The sequence below is a fragment of the Melanotaenia boesemani genome, chromosome 5 (genome assembly GCF_017639745.1).
Source record: "Melanotaenia boesemani isolate fMelBoe1 chromosome 5, fMelBoe1.pri, whole genome shotgun sequence".
Taxonomy (NCBI): domain Eukaryota; kingdom Metazoa; phylum Chordata; class Actinopteri; order Atheriniformes; family Melanotaeniidae; genus Melanotaenia; species Melanotaenia boesemani.
Window position 1 is genome coordinate 27,685,539 of NC_055686.1, and position 23,175 is coordinate 27,708,713.

General features: G+C 36.9%; 2 protein-coding genes and 1 long non-coding RNA gene across 3 annotated transcripts; all 3 read right to left on the minus strand.

Annotated features, from left to right (window-relative positions):
* Positions 1–8,078, minus strand: LOC121639291 (the record flags this gene model as incomplete). The annotated part of the gene is made up of 7 exons (XM_041984453.1): positions 1–267; positions 740–790; positions 1,928–1,996; positions 2,135–2,248; positions 2,485–2,733; positions 5,356–5,622; positions 7,895–8,078. Coding segments are annotated over 7 exons (993 nt in total), but the record flags the coding sequence as incomplete, so codon positions are not given.
* A 3-nt stretch (positions 8,079–8,081) lies between these two features.
* LOC121640098 lies at positions 8,082–12,562 on the minus strand. The gene is made up of 3 exons (XR_006010352.1): positions 12,437–12,562; positions 12,019–12,054; positions 8,082–8,188 (listed from the first exon to the last, which is right to left on the minus strand). It is a non-coding gene; the product is annotated as an uncharacterized LOC121640098 (long non-coding RNA).
* Positions 12,563–14,702: 2,140 nt separating this feature from the next.
* On the minus strand, positions 14,703–20,663 carry LOC121640054. Its single transcript, XM_041985737.1, has 10 exons — positions 20,370–20,663; positions 20,173–20,226; positions 19,795–20,061; positions 17,792–18,094; positions 16,802–16,915; positions 16,699–16,714; positions 16,531–16,622; positions 16,366–16,416; positions 16,233–16,284; positions 14,703–14,875 (listed from the first exon to the last, which is right to left on the minus strand). The coding sequence occupies exons 3-10, from the start codon at positions 19,928–19,930 to the stop codon at positions 14,830–14,832; spliced, it is 810 nt and encodes a 269-aa protein (XP_041841671.1). The 5' UTR covers positions 19,931–20,061; positions 20,173–20,226; positions 20,370–20,663; the 3' UTR covers positions 14,703–14,829.
* Between the last annotated feature and the right edge of the window lie 2,512 nt (positions 20,664–23,175).

Sequence of the window (23,175 nt, forward strand, 5' to 3'; positions counted from 1 at the left end):
GTTTATAACAGAAGTTTTGGTGTTGATCTGGACCGAATTTTGTTTCAGAAGCAGAAAACAGAAGCAACACTGATTAAAACAGTTCACTCTGTAGTTCATCTCCGGTCCAAAAAGCAGAACTTCAACAACAGTTTAAATGAACACCTTTCTGCAGAGATGCAGTAGATTCTGCAGACGAACCTGATGAAGGTGAATTTTTTCAGCTCTGCTAACAAACCATGAGAGCAGAGTTTCCTCTGAGCTTCTGTTGCTCTGTTGATGACCTCGCTGGAAGACAGAAAAATAAATAACATCTACATGTCAGATACCATTTGTACATTGTAGACTAGAGCAAATAAACTTCAGTAGTTCTCAGTGAAAGGTTCACCTTTATACACAGTGTCTGATAATGTTTCCTCTTGATGTGAAATAAATAAATAACCACATAATTTAAATTTTCATTCATATTTTTGGAGTTAAACATGTTTATAATCACATCATATTTTATTAACAACATATAGCCTCATATACATAAAATGCAATGAGTAGGTGATCCCAAACATTTTAATGTTAGTCTAAATTCTTTTTTCTTATCACATCTCAAATGAACTCACTACTCTTGTCGACATTTTCAAGCTAAGTCAGGGATATGACATTAGCGTAATCGTCTTGTTGTTGACCTGAAACAATAGTGTAATTATTGAATGTTATTATATTTATAATTATTGTATAACTGTGAAGCTTAAAGTTCATACTGTACCATCTGGAGAGTTTTCAGAGCGTCTGACTCTTTCATAGACAGAAATGTCTCCTGGAGGTCAGAAAATAATTCCAACACAGTTACTTTGGTCACTTCATGTTTGTGATACTTCTACAAAATTTCTTCACCTAGAGATTTTATCCAAGTCTTTCTGCCTCCAAGGTGCCACCCAATGTTTAAACAATCATCTTCTCAGAGAACTTTCACCCCTTCCTCATAATGTACCCATGTTTACACTTTTGAAGGGATGTTAAAATAATGTTTGGTTTGACAACATAACATTAAATAACAGGGAATATTACAAAAATACATGGTAACAGTGCTGAGGGTAGCTAACATCAGGAAGCTAATCATAAAAACACAGCTGTAAACAGCTGCACATCTGGCTGCAGCTCAGAGTCACCATGTCAGCACATTTCATCAGTAAAGTTCTGTCTCATTTCTACATCAGTACAACAACAATCTGGATCATAACAGTTCTTATGTAATATTTCTGCTAATTGTCTTCATGGATAATTAAGAAAGCAAGGAGCTTAATCGTGTTTGACTATTAAGGTTTTCTAACCTCAATATTGAAATAAAAAGTAAATTTTCTTTTAAATTAATTTAAATTTATTTTTTATATAATACTTATTTATCACCAACTAGTATGTTTCTGGGTGGAACCTGTGTGAACTTCTCCAGCCTCTCCCACTTTCCTCCCACAGTCCAAAGACATGGATGTTTGGCTGATTTGAGTCTAAATTCTTGCTAGGAGTGAGTGTGAGTCTTATCGAATGTTCATCTCTCTGTGTTGGTTCTCTGATGGACTAAAAGCTCCAACCCCCTTCCAACCCTGCATTTGAATAATATGTTATTTAGAGAAAACTGTGTTAAAACAACTGAGTGAGCTCGACTGCTCTGGGCTTCCGTAGATAATAACATGTGTCGGTTCAGACTGTTTCTATTTAATGAAGAGGATGTAAAAGTCATAAAACCACCAGACGTGACGTACAAAGTTAATCAGATCAAAAACCTGAATAAATGCTGATTAAACTTCTGAGTTGACTCATGTAATTTATTTATTAACAAAGTCATCTCAAATCTTTTCACACTTCGTGTTTAAATCCAACTAACACAGATTATTCAGAGTAAAAGTAGTTGATAAAAGTAGCTGTAAAAACATTTAGAACGAGATGAAAGACTGACCGTGGAGGAGAGAGGAGTAAACTTGCTGGTGATTTTCACACTGGTTGACCGTCTGCTCTGTGGAAAAACCTTTTCTCACCAAAGAATAAAGAAACTATTAGTTGTTTCCTGGTTTGTGTTGTAAGACGTTGAGCTGCTGTTATAATTAAAGGCCTCATAAGGAATTTATGCATCTGAACAAGCTAAAATCAGAAGAAAAGGCCTCACCTTTAGACCTTCTGTACCAACAAAGTAAGATCAGTAAAATAAACACAATTCCAGCAACTGGTCCAACGATCAGCAGCAGAGGAAATGAAGAGTTTTCAGGTCTGGACACAGCGGCTGTGAATAACATGATGGACAGATATTAATACATTTTACTAAATTATTTCAAATGAAATACATACAAACGTTTCAGCAAAAATGAGGTGACATCAGTTAAATGCAATCACTGTTTGAGCATCATGTTTATTTTTATACACAAGTAAACATCTTACAACACATTAACTCTGTAAACATGTCAGAATAAAGAATGATTTTAGTTATTCACAACAAATCATGTAACATATAAATCTCACCTGTAACTGACATCCAGCTCTGTTGTGACGTCTTTCCTGCATGTTGACACTTGTAGAAACCTTCGTCTGACTGTGACACTGCAGAGATGTTCAGCTCCTCTCTGCCATCATGTTGGAGAAGTTTGTCATTGTGATAGAAAGAAACATTGGAAAGTGTGTTTTGTTTTCTCCGTCTGCAGCTCAGACTGACAAAATCTCCCTCAGTCACAGGATGGACGGGGCTCACCAGGATGACGCCATCATCATCATCTGTAAAGAAAAGTCAGTGGATATTCAGTCAGAAATCAGAGAGAAAACTACATTCAGGATAACTGGATCTTCTCACTGAATCTTTTTGGTAACCACCGTTTTTTAAAAACAATAACCAGTGGATCAACTTGATGAGAGGCTGATCGAATTATTTTTTTCATTTTCTTCCACATTCTAATAAAGACATTAATATATTAATATATATAAATATATATAATATATACAGTATAAAGATATTAAGTTTAGTCAGATATCAGAGGGATTAAAACTACACTCTTTTGTATTTATAAACAGCTAAATGTCTCACTATCTCTAACCAAATAAACTCTTGTGGCGAATTTATAGTTGTGCAGCGTCTGCGTAACTACCGTGGGCTCGGCGTAGCTCCACAGAGACTCAACTCGCACCTCTTCCAGACCTGACTTACACTCCTGCTATGCAGACGGTTACACAAACGTACTCCCTTGCGATTGATCAGTTTGGGATCACGTGTTGCAGGATATCTGGATTTTCTCGCTGAATTTGTTTGGTAACCACCGTTTTTCATAACCAGTGGATCAAGTTGACGAGAGGCTGATTGAATTATTTCTTTGTTTTCTTCCACAAGCGAATAAAGACACTGAACCATACTGGACACAATTTTTGTTTTAAAACCATCAAAAGAACTCAGACCTGGTGAGTTTACTGGTCGATACCACCCCTGCTGCCACCTTCAGGTTAGGAGGAGAAACTGCAACACAACACCGAAACCACACGTACCCCCTATGCTCGAGTACGAGAACAAACTCACCAGCGTAAACTACACCATAACCAACCGCATGCAGACGCCACATGAGTATAAATCCACCTTTAGTCTCATAAATCCTAAAGAAGTTGTTTTTACACTGTGAACAGTGACTTCATTGTCTCATTTACAAAGACGATTTGGTTTAGAGGACAAATCAGTATCTTTTCTCGCTATGAAAACTGTTACTGTGGAACAGTATTATTTATATCAACGATGATAAACACAAATTTATTTTGTTAATTAACCTTTTGTTCATGACGATAACGAGACAGTGACGAGCTAAACATGGTTCTCTGATGACGAAAACATAACGACATGTTTGTGAGATTTCGTTCATGAGACGAAATGTTGAAGAGCTGACTGTCTGACATTAAAAATTACATTTCTACCTATTGTGAGTGCAATCTGTCCGTCAGCTGCTTGAGTGATCTAAAAGCGTGGCTGGATTTAAATTTAGGAAAAAACTGATACTGTGGTCTTTGGAAGTTCTGAGCTTCTAAATGGTACAGTTAGTGTTCTCGTATGAAGGTAAAAATGTGCCAAAATGAACAAACTTGTAGATGTGATGTGAAAACTTGTAGAATACAATGTGAGACGTTGCGCATCAAAAATCTGAACTTGTATGTCAAAATTTTCTGCTGTAAAAAAAAAACTCACACACACGTGAACTGAATTTGAAGTTGCAGAGAAAAAATAGTCCATCTGACAAATTATCTTCCATAGTTGACTTTTGGCTCATTCCTTGCGAGATATTTGTGCCAAAACTAACTTGTGTCTGAAAATGTGAGAGCAGAGGTGGGGGGGGGGGGGGGATGGGGGGGGGGTTGGGGGGGGGGGGATCGGGGTCATCAATAGTTGAGCCAATCAGAGTGAATGGTCGTGAGACCAACGTCTCCAGAGTTTCTCTTGTCGGACCTCTTGGCAGCTATCGCTGTGGTGCACCAACCTGGGGTAAGTTACTTCATTAAACATTGTTTTGACTACGCCATTGTGTGTTTTAGGAGTAAACGAACATATGCTCTAACAAAAAAGAATTACATTAAGATCAAGTGAATACGCTCTTTGGTGTGTATGAAAGGTGACTGCAGGCTAGCTGAACAAACCAGAACAGTTCTAACTTATAAATGACCAAAAACTAGCCCTGCATGGTACCCAAACTGATTTAATAGACCACGTTCGAAATGGCACTCAGTTCCGTTTAGGCGGGAGGGAGGTTACAACATTCAGCCATACAGCTATACATGGTACCCATGTATAAAATAAAACGGAACTAAATTCATTTGTTTAAAGACTAATACTTTTATTTGACTAAAATTAGACTAAAACTTTTTTGAGTTTTCGTCGACTAAAACTGGACAAAAATGATCAAACTTAGAAATGACTAAAATGTGGTTAAAACTAATAAACATTTTCATCCTGAAGACTAAAACTAAAACTATAACTGAGAAGCCAAAAACAACACTGACGTGGAAGTTTTGCTGTGATGGTGTTGATGTGATGTTTACTTCAGTCAGAGATTAGAAGTCAGAATGTGTCTTGTTAGATCTAGACTGAATAGAAACATCATTCTTGTTAATAGATTGATGTTTTATCATTTTATTCTTCTTGATTAAAGTGTAAAGTCTACTTTTTGTGTTAGCATCAACTTTGTTTCACTACAAATGATCCAAATGAACAACAAGTTTTACATAGGTCCAAATCCTGACTTATTTTTGTAGCATTATTTCGACATTATTACATCGGAACTCTTGGTAATGACGTTATTAAGGAACAACAGTGTGCGTTAAACATATATAAAAAAGGACAAAAATACGGGACAAAAGATCATAACATACCATGTACAGTGATGTTGACTGCATTGCTGAACTCTCCTGATCCAGACTCACACCAGTAAACTCCATTGTGGTACAAGTTCATGTTCATGTTACATGAGGATCCAATCATTCTCCCCCAGGAGGAGCAGCTTGACAGAAAAACTGTTTCTGTAAACCTCCTCATTCTCAACTTAGTAGAGTTTCCTCCACAGTTCAGTGAAACAGAGTCATATCTGAAGTGTTGAACTCTGTCAGGATTCAGTGTGAGAGATGCTGCTGGATGAACATCTGAAAAACAAACATGTAATGAGATTTCTATAAAACAAAGAATTATTAATAAATAAATAAATTATTCTATAAAACAAAGAATTATTAATAAATACTTCAAATATTAATTTGGTTTATATTTTATTTAGTTGTGAAGATCAGAGCTCATATTTACACAAGCTGATCAAAATGATATTTTCTGATTTTAAGTATGTTTTAAATAATAAACTGTTTACATTTAAACATCCATCTTTTAAAGATACAAGTAAATATTCTAAGATTAAATGTTCAGGATTTATTCTTGTTCATCTGTAGCTTCTGTATTTGTTGACGTTGTCCACAGACCTGCCAGATATGGAGCTAAATCACCGTCATAATGTTTATTTTTATAAAACTTTTAAAAGTGAAAAATTTCTAGCTGAAAATGAAAGTCTCATTTTTACTGTGAATGTTATTTTAATTTTAATTTCAGTGGGATTATTTTTTATATATCCTAAATAAACTTTAATTTTACATTTTCAGTATCATGTGTTGCTTTTCAAGTTTGAGATATTTTCTTCTTGATTTTTCATTGTTCATTTCAGTTGTTATGACCCTCTGAGCACCAAAGTAAAAAAATTGCAACAAGCACCAGGTCATATCTCCAGAAAGAGATCTTAAACCTGTTACTATTTTCCATCGCTGAAAGGCAAACATCAACCAGCCGTCAACAATTGGCCGTGAATGATCAGCTGCACCACTCACTACCCCAAAGCCAGAAATCGAGGGGATTTAATATGCCTGCTTGTACTATATTGTATTAACAGAAAGTACAAGTAAGTGCTTTCAAATATTTAATGTTAATCAACCTGATCACTTTAGTCGTAATAATCAGTTCAATATTACATAAAATCTTTATTCCTCCCTTTTCCTGGTCAGTACCCCTGCTTGGCCCCCTTTAAAACTTTTCTAGACACACCCCTGCATATCTGAAGTATAAAACATTTCCACCACCTGTCAGCTACTTCGTTAGAGGAGGGTCCTGCTCTGATTTATATTATCAAACCTGAACCTGATCCATCTTCATAGATGTTTGAATGGCTGAGTAGTTGATTTTACAGCTGTGTCACCAGCAAACCCCGTTAATCCTGAATATGAAATAAAGGCAGACAATATCTAACTGAAATAAGCTGTTGTTATCAGCATGTTTCATTCTTCAGCTTCATGTAACAGTGCCATGGTTCTGTTTAACATTAGACTGATAAATGTTGCCTAGGGGTTTCCAAAAAGCAGTACTGTTGGGTAAATCTGTTCCAGTGTGAACCATGAACCACTTTTTTTCCTCCTTCTTAGGTGAACCATAAACAAATGCAACCAGAGAGACAGAACTAGCGACAGAAAAGCTGATTAACAGATCACCGACAGCCAGTGTGATGATTCAGTGATTCAGTGAGGCTGATGTTCTAACTTTCTTTTTATGTGTAAGCAGATATAACTTGTATACAAATGTTAGATTTATTATTGTTCGAATCTTCTGCAGACAAGAGCTACTTAGTACATGAAGCATGTAATGCACATGCTGCATCTGCAGCTTCTCTCCTTTCACGTCCACTTGCTGTTTCAGAGCAGGAGCCTCATTCATAAAGCTGGCGTACGTACAAAAACCGGCATAATACACCAATTATAGTCAACTTTTTGGCCTTATTTAAATCAGAACGTGGTGGGAAAATGTCCCTACTGCCACAGCAAATCTGAATCTGCCATATGCACCAAATCTGGAGAAACAGGAAACTGTGACACAACAGCACAAAAATAAAACCATAGAAATGATGTGAAATGTGAGACATTTATGCAAAATCAAAAATTACCACATGTTAACACATTATATATTAAAGCCATTTGCAAAAATGAATAAAGAAGCATATTGATATTCATACTCCTACCAGTGTGTGTTTACAAAAAAAGGACCCACACACTATTGTGGGACGTTAATGTTAAAAAAAAATTAAAGTATTTAATGAAAACATTCATACACAACAATGAAAATCAGAATCATCTTAAAATAAGAACAAATGTATTTTTCTAATTTCATTTAATTTATCATCAACATTATTTTTAAAGTAAAATATATTTTCTTTACTGGCAACTTGTCTAAAAACTAACTGCCTCTCACCTTGAAACATCACCCCTCCCCAAAAGAGCGATAAATTATATAGAAATAGATGGAATATAAACTCAGTCTCAGAATGAAAAGATGCTAGAATCAAAGTGGAAAAATAACTTGTCCTCATTTATAGAACAGAAACACACTAACCTGCAGACCAGAGAAACTTTGGTTCACTGTAATGAGTGTGATACTCTGGGTCTCCTCTTCCAGCTCTACACACATATCCTGCTGTGTGTGTTTGTCCATGAATGATGTAGGAATCATGTTCAGTCCCAGTAGTGCTACCAGGCAGCAGATCATAATTGTACAAGTTGTATAAAAGATCAGGAACAACTTTATACCAGTAGAACCTCCATCCTGCAGACGGAGGTTTAATCTCACATCTCAGAGTTACTGAGGATCCAGGACTCAGCCATGATGGAGACACAGAGAGGACAGGTCCTGTTAGAGAGAAACTGTTTTCATACCAACTACATATTTATAACAAAACACAAACAATTCCTTCATGTTCTTTCAAAATACTACATAAAGTACTTTATTTACAACTTCAGCTGATCTGTGTTTCAGTTTAGATCAGACATGATGAGTTTTCTGTTAAACACAAATGTTCAAATCTGTTCTTATGTTAATAACATGTTACAGTAAAAAAAATAAGTAAAATAACTCGGTTTAAATAATTTAAATCCAAGACAAAAGAACATGAACATACTTTCTCTAGTGATGATGACTGCATTACTAAACTCTCCTGATCCAGACTCACACCAGTACACTGCTCTCCAGTACCGACGACTGTTTAAGCTACATGTAGATCCAGTCATCGTCCCCCAGGAGGAGCAGTCTGAAAAGCTTTTTCCTCCAGTAAACCTCATCACCCTCCACTCAGCAGATCTTCCTCCACAGATCAGAGAGATATCATCAACAGTGAAGTGTTGCTCTCTGTCAGGACTCACTGTGAGAGATGCTGCTGGATGAGAAACTGAAACACAAGTAACAGGGAGACAAACATCTCAGAGGTTTTATTCATTCACATGACTTCATTTTCAACAGCTGAAGATGAATAAAAACAGTTCAATAATTACAGTAATTCAGACAAACTGAGATCTCTGCCTTAAAAAAGAAAACAAACCCTATCAGTTTTAATGAATCATACAAATTATTGTAGAACCCAGTTCCTGGGCAGTCCTAGTCTAGTCTTTCCTCAGCTTGGGTTGATTACTGGAGTGGCCTCAGGTTTGCAGCGGCTCGCCCAGCTGTTCATCACTTCCTCTGCTATAAAGACCCTCAGTCACCACTTCTCTGCTAGATTGTTACTTCTGTTCTACTGTCAGTTACGTTCTAGTCCTGAATTAATTGCTCTTTGTGAGTTCCCTCTTAACTGACCAATCTTTCTCTTTTCCAGTCCTCACTGGGATCTTTCCACAGCCTCCAGAGACACCAGTCTCAAGCTTTTACAGCCTGATCCTTGATGCTACGCCTGAGCAGTTACCCCACACCTGCCCGACTTCCACCGCTGCATTAGACTCAGTCTGTTTCTAATAAAAACTGTTAATCTTGTCTAAGTCTGCATGTGGACTCACCTTCAGCTCTACCATTATTTACTTTTACTTTCATACGCTACAAGGGTCGACTATACTTTGTATTCATCTTATGAGACTTTAGACCAGGGAAAACAAACTCCCGAGCTCTTGGGCCTTTTTCCTGCAGGTTTTTAATGTTTCTCTGTGTGTTGCAGCAGGGAAACATCTGTAGCTGTGTTTCCATTACAGTTTTTCGTGAAATAAAAGTAATATTTTTAACATTTTGACAAAGTGCAATTGTAATTTACAGGTTTTTCCATTTAATGGTGATTAGCACATTAGCCGTTATTCTCGTAAAATCTCGTCCCACAAGACTCCACTTTGAGGAGGAAGGAGATTTCTAAATCTTTGTAAAACTCTGCATTTCACCGTTGTTTACTATTAAGGATGATGATTATATTTTTTTCCGTTAATTATTCGTAAAAAGATTTCCGTCTCCTCCTGCGTCTGCTCATACTGCACCATCTTTATTTGACATGAACTGGTCACATGACCGGCTACGTCACGTCTGGTGAAGTGTAAATGCGAGAAAAGTGTTTCAATTACAGTTTTGCGACAAACTTCTATATAGACACATCTGAAAAACCACCTCATGAGAGAGTAAAAACTTTTTAGCAATATTTAAAAAACAATTTGAAATGTACGTGTTTCCATTTCCGTTCTTTTATTGCGATATTTAGCTTTTGTACAATTCTTAGGTTAATGGAGACACACGTTATAACCAGCAGGACACTGGTACAAGAGGTCTGGAGGTGGGGATCCCTCAGTAAGACTACGTACGCTTCTAACCACAGTAATTATACATCTGCTACCAGTCAAAAGTTTGGACACACTTTTCCATTAAATTTAATGGGAAAGTGTGTCCAGACTTTTGGCTGGTAGTGTATCTGCATATTTATATATTAATATATAAATATCTAAGTTAAAAGTTGTGACTGCATGGAAGAGTGGAGTCTCAACCTCTGTATCTAATTTCATTCATCATGCATAATTTTAATGATGATGTTTGTCTTCGACAGCAACAGAAACAATGGGAGGATGTAACAACTGTTCAATAAAACACACTGACCTGCAGACCAGACAAAGTTTGGTTCACTGTAATCAGTATAATCAACTGGGTCTCCTTTTCCAGCTCTACACACATATCCTGCCGTGTGTGTTTGTCTATGAATGATGTAGGAATCATGTTCAGTCCCAGCAGTGCTACCAGGCAGCAGATCATAACTGTAGTTCTTGTGTATCAGATCAGGAACAGCTTTATACCAGTAGAACCTCCATCCTGCAGACAGAGGTTCAATTTCACATCTCAGAGTTACTGAGGATCCAGGACTTAGCCATGATGGAGACACAGAAAGCTGAGGTCCTGTTAGAGAGATTAGAGAGAAGCTGTTTTCAGACTAATCATCAGATCATTCTATCCCATATATACATGGTTTAGACAAAGGACCCAACAAGCCAACAGGGGTCCTATAGTTGGAGTTGCAGTCTCATTTGAGGAGAATTCATATTACTCGTCTTTTTTCTTAACAAGTCTAGAAAAAAGTGTTGAATATAAAAATAAATAAGCTGCAAGTTGCTGTGGCTGGTGTTTTTTATAAATATGACTAATAACTTCCCTACAGCTATGTCACAGCTACTTTATTAGAAACTGATGAGAGATGTGTGAAACTGTGGAAGATGTGTGATGATGCATTGATGTACTTTTTATTTATTTCAGAGAAACAACTTTTTAACTATTGATATTATAATGAGGATATACTTAATCAATTTATCATATTATTCAGGGACCAGCATGGCTCAGTGGGCAGAGTGGTCATCCTGTAGCCCAAGGGTTACCAGTTCAATCCCGGCCCAGTCGAGCTCATGTCGAAGTGTCCCTGAGCAAGACATCGAACCCCTAAATGAGCCTGATCATGGTTGAGCACCTTGCATGGCAGCTTCTGCCATCAGTGTGTGAATGTGTGTGTGAATGGGTGAATGTGACGTATATGTAAAGCTCTTTGGGTAAAAGTATATAAGTACAGACCATTTACCATTTACCATAATCAAGAACCAAAACACTTAAAATATGTAAAATGTTATAACATAAAAACTTCTTGGTGAGAAGAAAAATCTTAATTAAAAAAAACATCATCTTAATCTAAGATATGTCATCTTACTTAGATTTCTGTTTAAGATTTACAGGAGGATGGTGAATGTTTATTTTTTTATCTGAAACATTGTGGAGGAAAGAAGTTGAAGAAGAGGAGTTGAACTTGTTAAATATCTTTTCTCCTTTACATCTAGAAGTTATTTTGTGACCTCGTTTTCTTTACCATCAGTCAGGAGTAAATACAACACGAAGGCCAGAAAGTAGTTTGACTTAAAGTTTTTAACTTCTCCATTTTCATAAGAAAGAAAACAGATCACTGCTTTTAGGGAAGTTATGATCCAGTTAAACCTGTAGCTGGAAGGAGAGTTACAGAACAAAACCCTGAAAGACTAACTGGAAATGTTTCTGTTCTCACTCTGTATGCAACAGTCAGGTGTTAAGGGAGCTCTGTGCCCCCAAAACCAGACCTCTGGACCTGCCATTGAGTCAAGATATATTATCATGGTTACAATGACACACAACAGACTGTAGATACAAAAGAGGAAGAAACTCAGTGATGAAGCTGATGATAAATGAACAAGTAAAGAAAGAAGTTCAGTTACCTTCAGCATGTCCACAATGGAAGAGTGAACTGATCACTAAAAGGAAGATTGACATTTCATTAGATATTAAACTAGAAGGAATTAAATCACTGAATAAAGAGACTAAAAACTTATGATGAAGACAGAAATAAAGAAGGAAGCATAACAATGTAGAATTAATAGTAAAAATAGAGAAGTGTAAGAATTAAATAGTAAATTGTTTTAATAACTGAAAACTGCTCATGTAATATGCAAATATTTGAACAAAAGACATTTTCTTTTAACTGTATCTTTATCAGAAACTCTGCAGCAAACTAAACCAGCAACCAACTAAAAAAGTCCACAACTGTGTTTAGTTTAAGATCTGAATTGAAACTTTCTTCTTTACTGTCAGTTTCCTTCATCTGCATCATTTCAGCAGAGAAAGTGATGTACTTACACAGTAGCTCCATCACACAGAGCAAAGTCTGCTCCATCCTCACATCCAGTCCTGATAATGTGTCGCTGTGCTTCTGAGGAATATTTCCACTTTGTATCAGGAGACAGGCTGAAACTGCAGCATCTGCAGAGAACTGTAAGAAAGATATGTGTTCACCTCAGTACGAGATCACACGTCTAAAAGTTTGTCTTTCAGTCTACTTAGACCCCTAAGAAATACTGTAACTTCCTGTTGTGTAACTTCCTTGTCAAACATCTACAAATATAATGAAATCTTGTTGCTAAAATAAAAATATAAAGAAGAAACAAAAGAAAATAAAGAAGACAGTTAGAAAGAAAGATGCAGCATAACTACACATATATTTAATAGTTTATAATAAGTAACGTAGTAATTTCCTACCAAGTCATGAGATTACATGATGTCTACAAGTTATTTTTAGTCTAACATTTCTAACACTTCCTTTTCATTTTCATACTACCAGCATCCCTGCAGTTGATGCTGTTCAGCACATACAGAGCTCAGATATAAAAACTAACTCCTGTAGCTGAAGAGAAGAACAAAAAACAAAAAAACAGCAGAATTAGAAAATCATTTACTAACATGAAATCACTAAGTTTAGTCATTCTTCATCAAAACTTGTTTTTCAGTTCTCATGTTTACGTCTACTACACCCCTAATCTCTGTGTAATGATGAAAACTTGTCATGTTTACACACATAAATCCATACACACAGTTAGAGCTGACGCTTGCTAACAGTTGGCTAGTGCGCCCCCTACTGGAGGAAGTACTGTTGCAATCCTTCCTATACATTAATATATATATATATATATATATATATATATATATATATATATATATATATATATATATATATTGGCTTAAACTGTCTATTTTTATAAATAAAAATAATAAACGCTCTCCACCACACATCTGTAGAAGAAAAACAGTACTGAACCACTCAGTCATGCCTCAGTCACCTCAGGAATAAAGGTGTTAGTGATATTTCCTGACCACACAGGAAGTGTTGTTGCTCCAGGTGAGGTCACCTCTGAGGTGAATGTCCAGGCAGCTAGTGACCACTTCCACGGCTGCTTTTCCGATGTACAGGGGAGGGGGCCATTGTTTGCTCCTCTGAAGTCCATGATCTTGTGCTTTGTCTTCTTCATATTGAGTTTTTCTCTACATCAGCCCTCTAGTGTTCCACTAAAATTATTTAATGAACTAAATCAGAACGCTGCTTGCTGACCTGTTGTTAATGTTGATGAATGATAAAGTTCTCACTCTCAATAAGATGATTCAGTTCAGAATAATAGAAAAGAACTCATTGAAAAGTCTGTTGTTCTAACAGTGAACACAACATGTTAAACAGCTGTTCTCCTGGTGGAAATGGACTCGTTATTAACTCATGACTTGTGTTCAGAAATGTAACGAGAGGAACTAACATTGCTGTAAAACAGTTGTTTTAATGTTTTCACTGGAACTTTGTTCACCAATGTCTTATATAGTTCAGATCTGATGAGGGTCTCGCTTTAGCAAACATGTCATAGCAAACTTTTTTTTGTCTTTTCATTGTGAAATTTCTCTGTGCCTCCTCTACATTTTCTCTCCATCTCCTTTCTGACAGATCGCTGCATCTACCAGCACAAAGCCAAAGAAGCAGTTGGAAAGGCCAAGACCCCCTGACAACAGCCTGCAGCCTTAAGGGGGATGACTTCCTATCAACAGGTTAGTTGGTAAGTGACAGGTTTCTGAAGTTCAGTCTTTCATTTTCAGTTCTAACTTAACAACTGAAATTAAATAAACTTTGAACTAGTTTAAAATAGAAATGGTGAACTATGAACGTGAACTAATAGTTAGAAACTAAATGACAGAAATCTGAACTAGCTCATGAGAAGCATGAACTTGTACAACACTGCATGCAGAGTGGAAGACCGATCACATGGAAAGCAGCAGAGATGCTTTGCCTGCCTGAATGAGCTTCAACTTCATGTCACATTTAACTTATTTTGAGTTGTATGTTCTCTATGTTTTATAAAAACACAACAAAAGTGAGGCAGATTCCTAAGCGACATAAATCAACTACAGCTCATCAATCAATAATGGTATTTAAAATGTGACTTCAAAAGATTAGCTGTAAACATTGTGTGAACCACAGGCTGTATATCCTCGTTGTGGTTTATTCAGCAGTGTTAACCAAATACACAAGACAAAAAGAACCAAGGCACAAATAACAAAATCACTTTTACTAACATAATAAATTCTGTCAGTCTACAAGAAGAGTCCATGATCCAAGCAATGATATGCTGGTCATTCATTAACAGAACACATTATTATAATTGTCTTTAACAAATCTGTACAAATGATTTAGTCATCTTGGAAGGTGTCTTTTTATTTTATGCTGTTTGAATTATTGTTGTTGGCTCTCTTCTCCCTATGGACCTGAAACAAGATAAGAATATGTTACATTAAAAAGTGAGCAGGAAAAACATTATGTTAAAGATTATAGTAAAGAGTTTATATCAGAGTTGCTCCAAATTAAACCTACGAGGGAAAAATCTACTTTTTCTTTCTCTATGCATATTGTTAGCCTAAAAGCTAGTAGTAAGTTATATCTTAAGGTTTTATACACATTGACACACATTGTCCCAGCAGTGTTAGGGGTCTAAAATCAGGCAGATATTACAATTTAATTAAAATTTGACTCAGGCAGTTATGTTATGAGGCTAAATAGGAAATGTCAGTCTTATATAATGAGCATCATAATTAATTATGCTGCACAAATTATAAGAAATTCAGCTTGTGAATAACACAAAGTACAAGATATTTTAATTTCATGAATGACTCAAATGACTCAAGCTTTTTAGATGTGCCTCTCTCTGCTGGGCACTTGTCTCACCAGGTTCACTACATTTTCCCTACACTTGTCTCAGATTTGGACCAGAGGAGAATCTGAATCACAGATGAAGGAATCCAGACAGACCCCCACCTCGTTATTTGTTTAGTTATATTTTCATTAGGAAGCTGTTGAAGGTCATCGATATCCTTGTTTTTACTTCTCCTTTCCAGCAATAGACATTGAAGATGGTCAGTGTGGGTTTGGCTAAAGTGAGGTTCACAATTATTCAGCTCTTGAGTTTCTGATGGATCTGTGATCATTCAGTTTAACTTAGTCTTCAACAAGAAGACTAAGTTAATGATGGAGGTCAATGCTTATGATTGCCATGGGTGTTTGTTATGCCTGCTGAGAGAAAATTTACCTCAGCGAGAGTTTGAAGGGGACTCGTGGTGTTCAGCTGGTGAGTAAATTTGTTTCTTTGAGACTTTGAATTAAAACGTCCCTGAGAAGATGTTGATGCTGAGTGACATCAGAGGCTTTGTTAGATTCAGGGTCAGTATTTGAATTTCAAGACTCTCTCCATGTCGGGTTCATTGCAAGAACCAAATTGAGTTTTGAAGATTTGGAAGAACTCCTGTAGTGATTCACTTTGTCCTTGTTTAACTGTCAGGACGACACTGAAGTCAGACTGAGATGCATCTGAAAGCTCTTTCCAGTGCAGAGAAGTGAATAATCATTTCAGGTGGCATCTGACTGGTGCTCAATGAATCTGCAGCATATTATAATATATATGTTTTTTAATTTAAGGGTTCAGTACCATCTTCAGAACATCTTTTGAAAGATATTTGTTATTAAATCAATGTCATGTCATATTTTAAAAAGCCTCTATTTTAGAGAAATGTGTTTTTTCATCTACAAGTACCTTTAATAACCTTTAATAAATTATTTTCTTTTACTCACCCATCTTGGGAAGGAGGACACACGAGATTATAATATTCAATGGCCGGTTCATCTGAAACCAGAATGTTACAATGAGATCTTTTAGTTGTAATAATATTTTTGCCGATAACTCCACATTAGTTGGAGTTTATACCATTTCCATTGTTTCCAGAGTCTCTCACTGATTCATAGACAGAAGCATCACCTACAAGCCGGGAGGATAAAAAAAGAAAAAGATAAAATAATCTCTTTAGCTTTTGTCTTAATGAATACTCAAACTATGATAAAACTATTTAAAATAATTGTTTAAAATGGTGACCATGGAGAAGAGAAGAGTACACCGGAGTTCCATTCTGGTTTGCTGTTTGCTGCGTCGTAGAGATTTGACTGATGTTCACACACTGAGAGGAGCTGAAGGGACAGAATTTAATAAAGTGCACAAAAAACCCTGGAGTGTTGTTTAAAGTGAGATAAGCATCACACCAACCTGTTAGAAGAAATATCTGTTTTTAAAAAGGCAGAAAACATATGTGTAAAATTATTGGAGCTCAAGTCATTTCAGGTAAATGATCAAATGACAAAGATCTCACCCGTTTTCTTTCTCAGGAAGCGAAGCAGCAGCAGCAGCACAGTAAGCAGCAACATCCCACATAACTGCCAAGAGATGAAATGGACTCTGGAGGAGGAGCTACCAGGACTGGAATCTGTAATTATAACATGCCAAAATTATGCTTTTCATGGCAACTTACTGTTTAAAAAGATCACATTTTAAAAATCATATTCAACAAGGGCATTGAAAGCAACGATTACTTTGTAGTAAACAAAGAAACCAACAGACAGATCAGCTGTAAATACTCAAGCAATCAGCTAAATATTTTTCCCTTTTTCTTTATTTTTCATGTTGCCCATTTGAACAATAAGTTGCAGCGTCAAGAGAATTTTATTCAATGGTAAAATAAATACTCTCCCAATGTGATTATCTCATAAAAGACAATAACAAAATAAATAATATTTCAAATTAATTTCAGGTGTGTTTGCGAGTAAAAAGTTAAAAATAAAAAATAAAAATAAGATATTCTAGATTGAATGTATAAAGACTAAATGTCACAGAATCCTGATGAGATTAAAATTATATGCCTCTAAATAGAAAGAAACTGGGCTAAAATAATAAACCAGCTTTGGTATAATGGTTGCCAGCATGCAGATTTTCAGCCAGTCAATAGCCGCCAGCTTTTCCTTGCAACTGACAGCAGATGTTTTATCTAATCTAGTCGTTCACCAACATAATGATGTAAATTAGGCTTAGTATGCATTAGAAAAAAAAATATTTCTAATAAGATTTTTACTTGAAATGCGAATCCCTGATTTATACGCCAAAGACTCTTCATTGACGAGTAATTCTGTGATTTTTTTTCTACTTTCTGCTCTGTGGTTTTTAATTTTGGGTTTTGGTAGTTAGCCTATGAAAATAAAGTTGAGTTTACCTTCGCTGCACACCTCTGCAGAGTCTGCATTTGGATCATATCTACACACTGAACAGTGCCATGTATAGACAGCAAAAGGCAAACATGCCAACTAACCTGCAGCACAGACAAACTTTAGTTCACTGTAATCAGTGAAATACACTCGGTCTACTCGTCCAGCTCTACACACATATCCTGCTGTGTGTGTCCGTTCGTGGATGATGTATGAACCTTTTTCCGTTCCATCATCGCTATAAGGCAGTTCCTCAAGGTTGTTGTTCTTGATTGATAAACCAGGAACAACTTTATACCAGTAGAACTTCCATCCTGCTGTTGGATGTTCAACTGCACAGGTCAGAGTTACTGAAGATCCAGGACTACGTTGTGATGGAGACACAGTGAGGAAAGGCCTGGGTTTATCTGTTGGAGAAAGATAATCCAGCAATAAAAACGTGTTGATGCAGCATTTTTTACCAGGTTAAAGACTGGACTTTGACTGGACATTGCAACACTGATTGTTTTTCTCCTGTTTGTTGCAGTAGCTTATTTCAACCATGACTCTAGAATTCTACAGTTCGACAATGATTCCATGACTGCAAGATGACGACTCATTTTGTGGCTGCAAAACAAGCCTTAATCATCAGTGATGTTCAGAACTTACTTACGTGTGGCTGGTTCCTCAAAAAAATACGAGAGGACATATTGGAGTATAAAAGGAAAAGAAAGAGAGAACATGACTGTTGTAGGTTGTGTGACAGACAGATGACAGATAAAATTATGGATAGGATGAATCTCAAAGGGGAAACTTGCCTCGACACAACCCCCGGCTTTTTGTCACAGTTAACGCCAACTTATTTCAGCTTTAGTCCAGCTTTGCCATGACTGGAAGCCGGAGTTTACCATGACTATGAAAGCAATTGAAACCACACTTCTGTACCAACAAGGCTGGTGTATTTTAGTAGAAACTACTGTTATGCTGCCCATGGTAACAAGCAACACTGTCTAGCAAAACCAAAAAAAAAAAAATTTAGCTTTAGGCTAATTTAGGCAGTACTGTTGTCTTACTTGTTGAGGAGAGAGTTGGCAACTTGACATCCCTTTTCAGATCTTTCTCTTTCTTGAGCTCCTTCCACCTGGGAAAGGCTAGCTAGCATGATGTTGATCCTCGTTTTTTGTATTGTCTGGTCACACTGCCTTCTAAATGTCCTTTTTGTCTTTCTTGGCGATGGTAAAATGTGTATGTTTTTTTTTTTTTTTTTTTTAAAAAAAACAGTTTAACAGATTTTCAAACATGCCAGGGTAGTATGCCTCTCTCGTTTATTTCTCCTCTTACGTCTCAGTCACTGTGTGCTGGCTCTTGTTGGTGCTATTTGTCCCTTGCTGGCGACTGTTGTTTCAAGATGGTAGACCATCATGGCGCTGCCCTGCCGGCTTACCCGTCATATATATAAACAAATTTAAAATTCTTCGCTTACAAGAATGTGTCAGATCATTAGTGGAGGTAATAATACACCTATGATAACACATACATGCAGATACGATCTTGGCCAGTAAACAATAGAAAACGTTACACATTGTCCGTTTAAGCAAATACGGACACAATATATAGATATAGTAACTCATCCATTGCTCATCAGAGGTTGTGCAAAATTTATCTCATTTTAGGTCCTAGAAAGAACATATAATTTATTATTATGACTATGCAGGACTTATGTGTCAGGACAACCTCAGAATTGACCAGAGCAACGTAGGATGCAAGGAGGATGCCAAAATTAGCCGTTGTTAGGAAGCATGTCACTGTTCAGAAGTGCTTTTTCTAAGTACAGCATATTAACATTTTTAAGAAGATTCGTGAGAAGGCATTGCTGAAAGAGGCCCATTAATTCTATTGGTCCCAGGTCCCTTCCACCACATTTCCACCAAATGACAGTATTTTAGATTTATATCACATTTTAAACCATTGTCACATTGTTTGTGAGGAAGAAACAGCACAGCATTAAATTAAGTCGAGGGCTTTTACAGAAAAAGAAAGAGAGAGAAAATAAATAAATATAGATATAAATATATGTTTGCAAACATCAGTTTTCCTGCTTAATAATAGAAATTCACAGAGGCCTTACCTGACACTTTTAAAGTCAGAATATTACTGCACTTTTTAACATTGGTGCTCTTCTGGTGACCACAGCACTGGTATTCACCACCGTCATGTGAAGTCACAAATACTCGGATGAAGCGCCTGTTTGTTTGGAAGAACATAACTTCTTTACCATCCTTGTTGATTTTTTATTCCCAGTCAACGTGTTCTCCGTCTGTTATGTCACATGTGAAGGTAACGCGCTCTTCAGTAAAATAAGTCGACCAGTTGGGGTCAATACTCAGAACAGCATCTAGAAAACAAAGAAAACACGTCAACTCACACTTAAGTTTACTTTATTATCTGTATCATACATACAGTAAGTTAAAAACATGAAACAAAACAGAATAAAATAGATTATTACCTCCAGCTTGTCCACCGTGGAGAAGGGTATTCAACAGCAAAATAAATGCTGAAACTTTAAACAAAGACAGAAAATATACATATGTAAATAAATAAATAGATAAAATAAACACAGAAATATTCAAGTGAGGTTCTTCAACTTGAAAAAAATCATAATACATTGAAAGCAAATGTGTTTGAGAAGTCAGTGAAACTCACAGGCAAAGAGCAAAGACTGCAAAGTGCTTTCCATCCTCACATTCAGCACTGACCCTCTCACACGGCTGCTTATGAAGGAAATCTCTGTTCTGTGTAGGAAACAGGAAGTCAGATTGCATCAGACGTTTTGTCTGAGTCCACTTTCAATGCTGATGAATTGTTCTTCAACAATTATATTTTCTAGAGACTCAAAAATGTTTCTGATTGTTTTTTTTTAGTCTCTCTTTGTATTGTTGTATAATTAACAGCTGAAACTGGGTTCCAGTGTGTTGCGGTTTGGACTCGCAGCAAGAAGGTCCCTGATTTGAATCATGAATCTCAACCCCGTCTGCATGAATATGACTAAGTGTGTAAATGACTGAATAACTCTTATAACTAAAAATAACCTTAAATGGAATGGAAATTTGACCAGTCACCTTTTTTTTTCTACAGTCTGATGACTGTGAATTTCCAGGCAGTTCAGTCATCTGACGGCCATAACTGCAGACTTAGCAGGAACCTTCTTCATTTTACGCTGCAGTCCCAGATCCCACACAACCACTTAGATTAATTAGATTGTGTAACATTAAATATTTTAGACTGAAAAAACTTATAAAACAAATATAAAGTTTATTTTGTTTACAGTTAAATAGCATAACTCATTTATGCTATAGAAATTCCACTGTTACATTTTTTGTAGCATTTTCTAAGAATTAATGGCCAAATTTAAAAAAAAAAAACTATATATGTAAATCTTAAATAGTCTCTAATAAATCTGAGTACGTTTCAGGAACATCAGATTACTTAATGTGATAAAATCCCTACAAATTAGAGCCAGTGCTTATTGACTGCTGATTGATTTCATGTTAAATAAATTTTGGTCTTTATTTTGGTCTCGTCTTGTGATATGTTGGTGATGATGGGTGTAAGTGGTCAGAATCAGAATCAGAATCAGAAAGGTTTTTTATTGCCATATGAGTGAACAGGTTCACATCATTAGGAAAATGCTGCGGTACTTGGTGCAGACATAAAAACAATATAAGTTATAAGTTTAAGCATGCAATAAATATAAAATAAAAATTTTAAAACAAAATAAAGTCTCTACACTTTAACACAAAATTACAAAATATACAGGATGGGTATGGAATTAGAGCATAATCCAGAAAGTATGCTAAAGTGACAGTAAAGTAGCTTTGGTATGTTTGTCTCTTTTTGCATGAAGCACAGGTCCTGTGACTGAGACAGAGCGTTTATGGCCTAGAGTTCTTGTTCATGAGTCCAACAGCAGAGGGGTAGAAACTCTTCTTGTGGCGAGAGGTTCTGGTCCGGATGGACCGTAGCCTTCTGCCTGAGGGGAGTGGCTCAAAAAGTCCATGACCAGGATGAGAAGGGTCGGCTGCGATCCGGCCCGCACGGCCCAGTGTCCTGGAGGCGTACAGGTTCTGGAGAGATGGGAGAGTACAGCCGATCACCTTCTCAGCAGAGCGCACGATACGCTGTAGCCTCTGTACGTCCCTGGTGGTGGCTCCAGCGTACCACACGGTGATGGAAGAAGTGAGGATGGACTCAATGATGGCTGTGTAGAACTGCACCATTGTCTTTGTTGGCAGGTTGAATTTCTTCAACTGCCTCAGGAAGTACATCCTCTGCTGGGCCTTCTTGATGACAGAGGTGATGGTGGGCTCCCACTTGAGGTCCTGGGTGATGGTGGTACCCAGGAAGCGGAATGAGTCCACAGTGGTGATGGGGATGTCAGTCAGGATGATGGAGGGGAGTGGGGCTGTGTGCTTCCTAAAGTTCACAATAATCTCCACTGTCTTCTGGGCGTTCAGCTCCAGGTTGTTGTAGCTGCACCAGGACACCAGACGTTCAACCTCCATCCTGTAGTCAGACTCATCCCCGTCAGAGATGAGTCCAATAACGGTGGTGTCGTCCGCAAACTTAATAAGTTTGACAGACTGGTGGCTCGAGGTGCAGCAGTTGGTGTACAGGGAGAAGAGCATAGGAGAAAGTACACAGCCTTGGGGGGTGCCAGTGCTGATGGTCCGTCAGTGACAAAGCTTTATTTCTTCATTAAAAGGCTGCGTCTATCACTACAAACTCCTTCTCTCCTGCATGCTCCTGTCACTAACGTCAACAGAACGAGCCGGCCATTTTCTAAGAGATCTGATTGGTCAGGAGGTGGCGCTTTTATACTCGTTGATCTCTTATCAGGAACAAAACCTGCTCTGGAACGGGTCAGCTGCTCAGAGTAAGTTACCATGGTGATTGACCCTGGTAAGAAGTGAACCAGCTTTGTAGTACAGAAAACCCAGAGTTAACCCTGAAATTACCTGGATAAGAGAAGGCAAGGCGGTTTATTTGTATAGCACATTTCATGTACAGGACAATTTAAACTGCTTTACATAAAACAAAGACATTACAGATATTAAGAAATAATAAAAGGCAGCAAACCAGCAAATCCAGCTTCGTCCTACAGGCCTGGTCGTCCCACAGTTTGTTATTAACAAATATTGTATTAAAAATTGACCCTGAGACCTTATTAATTACAATTTTATAACTAAACTAGCTCAATAAAGCCCAACACATCCACATCCAAGTTGTTGGATTTTCTCTTCTTCCTCAAAGTTTTGCATTTTTTTTTTTTTTTTTTTTATCTGAATAAACACTTTCACATTTCACTTCAAATTTGCATCACCAGGAGATGTAAACCTAGCTGGAGTATAAGCAGAGGAAATTTGCCTTCCCCAAATAATGTTTATAAAAGGACTTCAAACATCTTCTTATCTGATGTGTAATCAGTCCGTGCAGCATGAAAGCAGAAGTT

Bases quoted from the DNA above. Each gene is read 5' to 3' on its own strand.
- LOC121640054 (XM_041985737.1), bottom strand. From the start codon at position 19,930: ATGTTCTTCCAAACAAACAGGCGCTTCATCCGAGTATTTGTGACTTCA. The intron at 16,417-16,530 runs GTCACCATTTTA...CCCGGCTTGTAG, and splicing joins GTACTCTTCTCTTCTCCATG to GTGATGCTTCTGTCTATGAA. The intron at 14,876-16,232 runs GTGAGTAAAAGA...ATCTTGTTTCAG, and splicing joins TGTCCTCCTTCCCAAGATGG to GTCCATAGGGAGAAGAGAGC.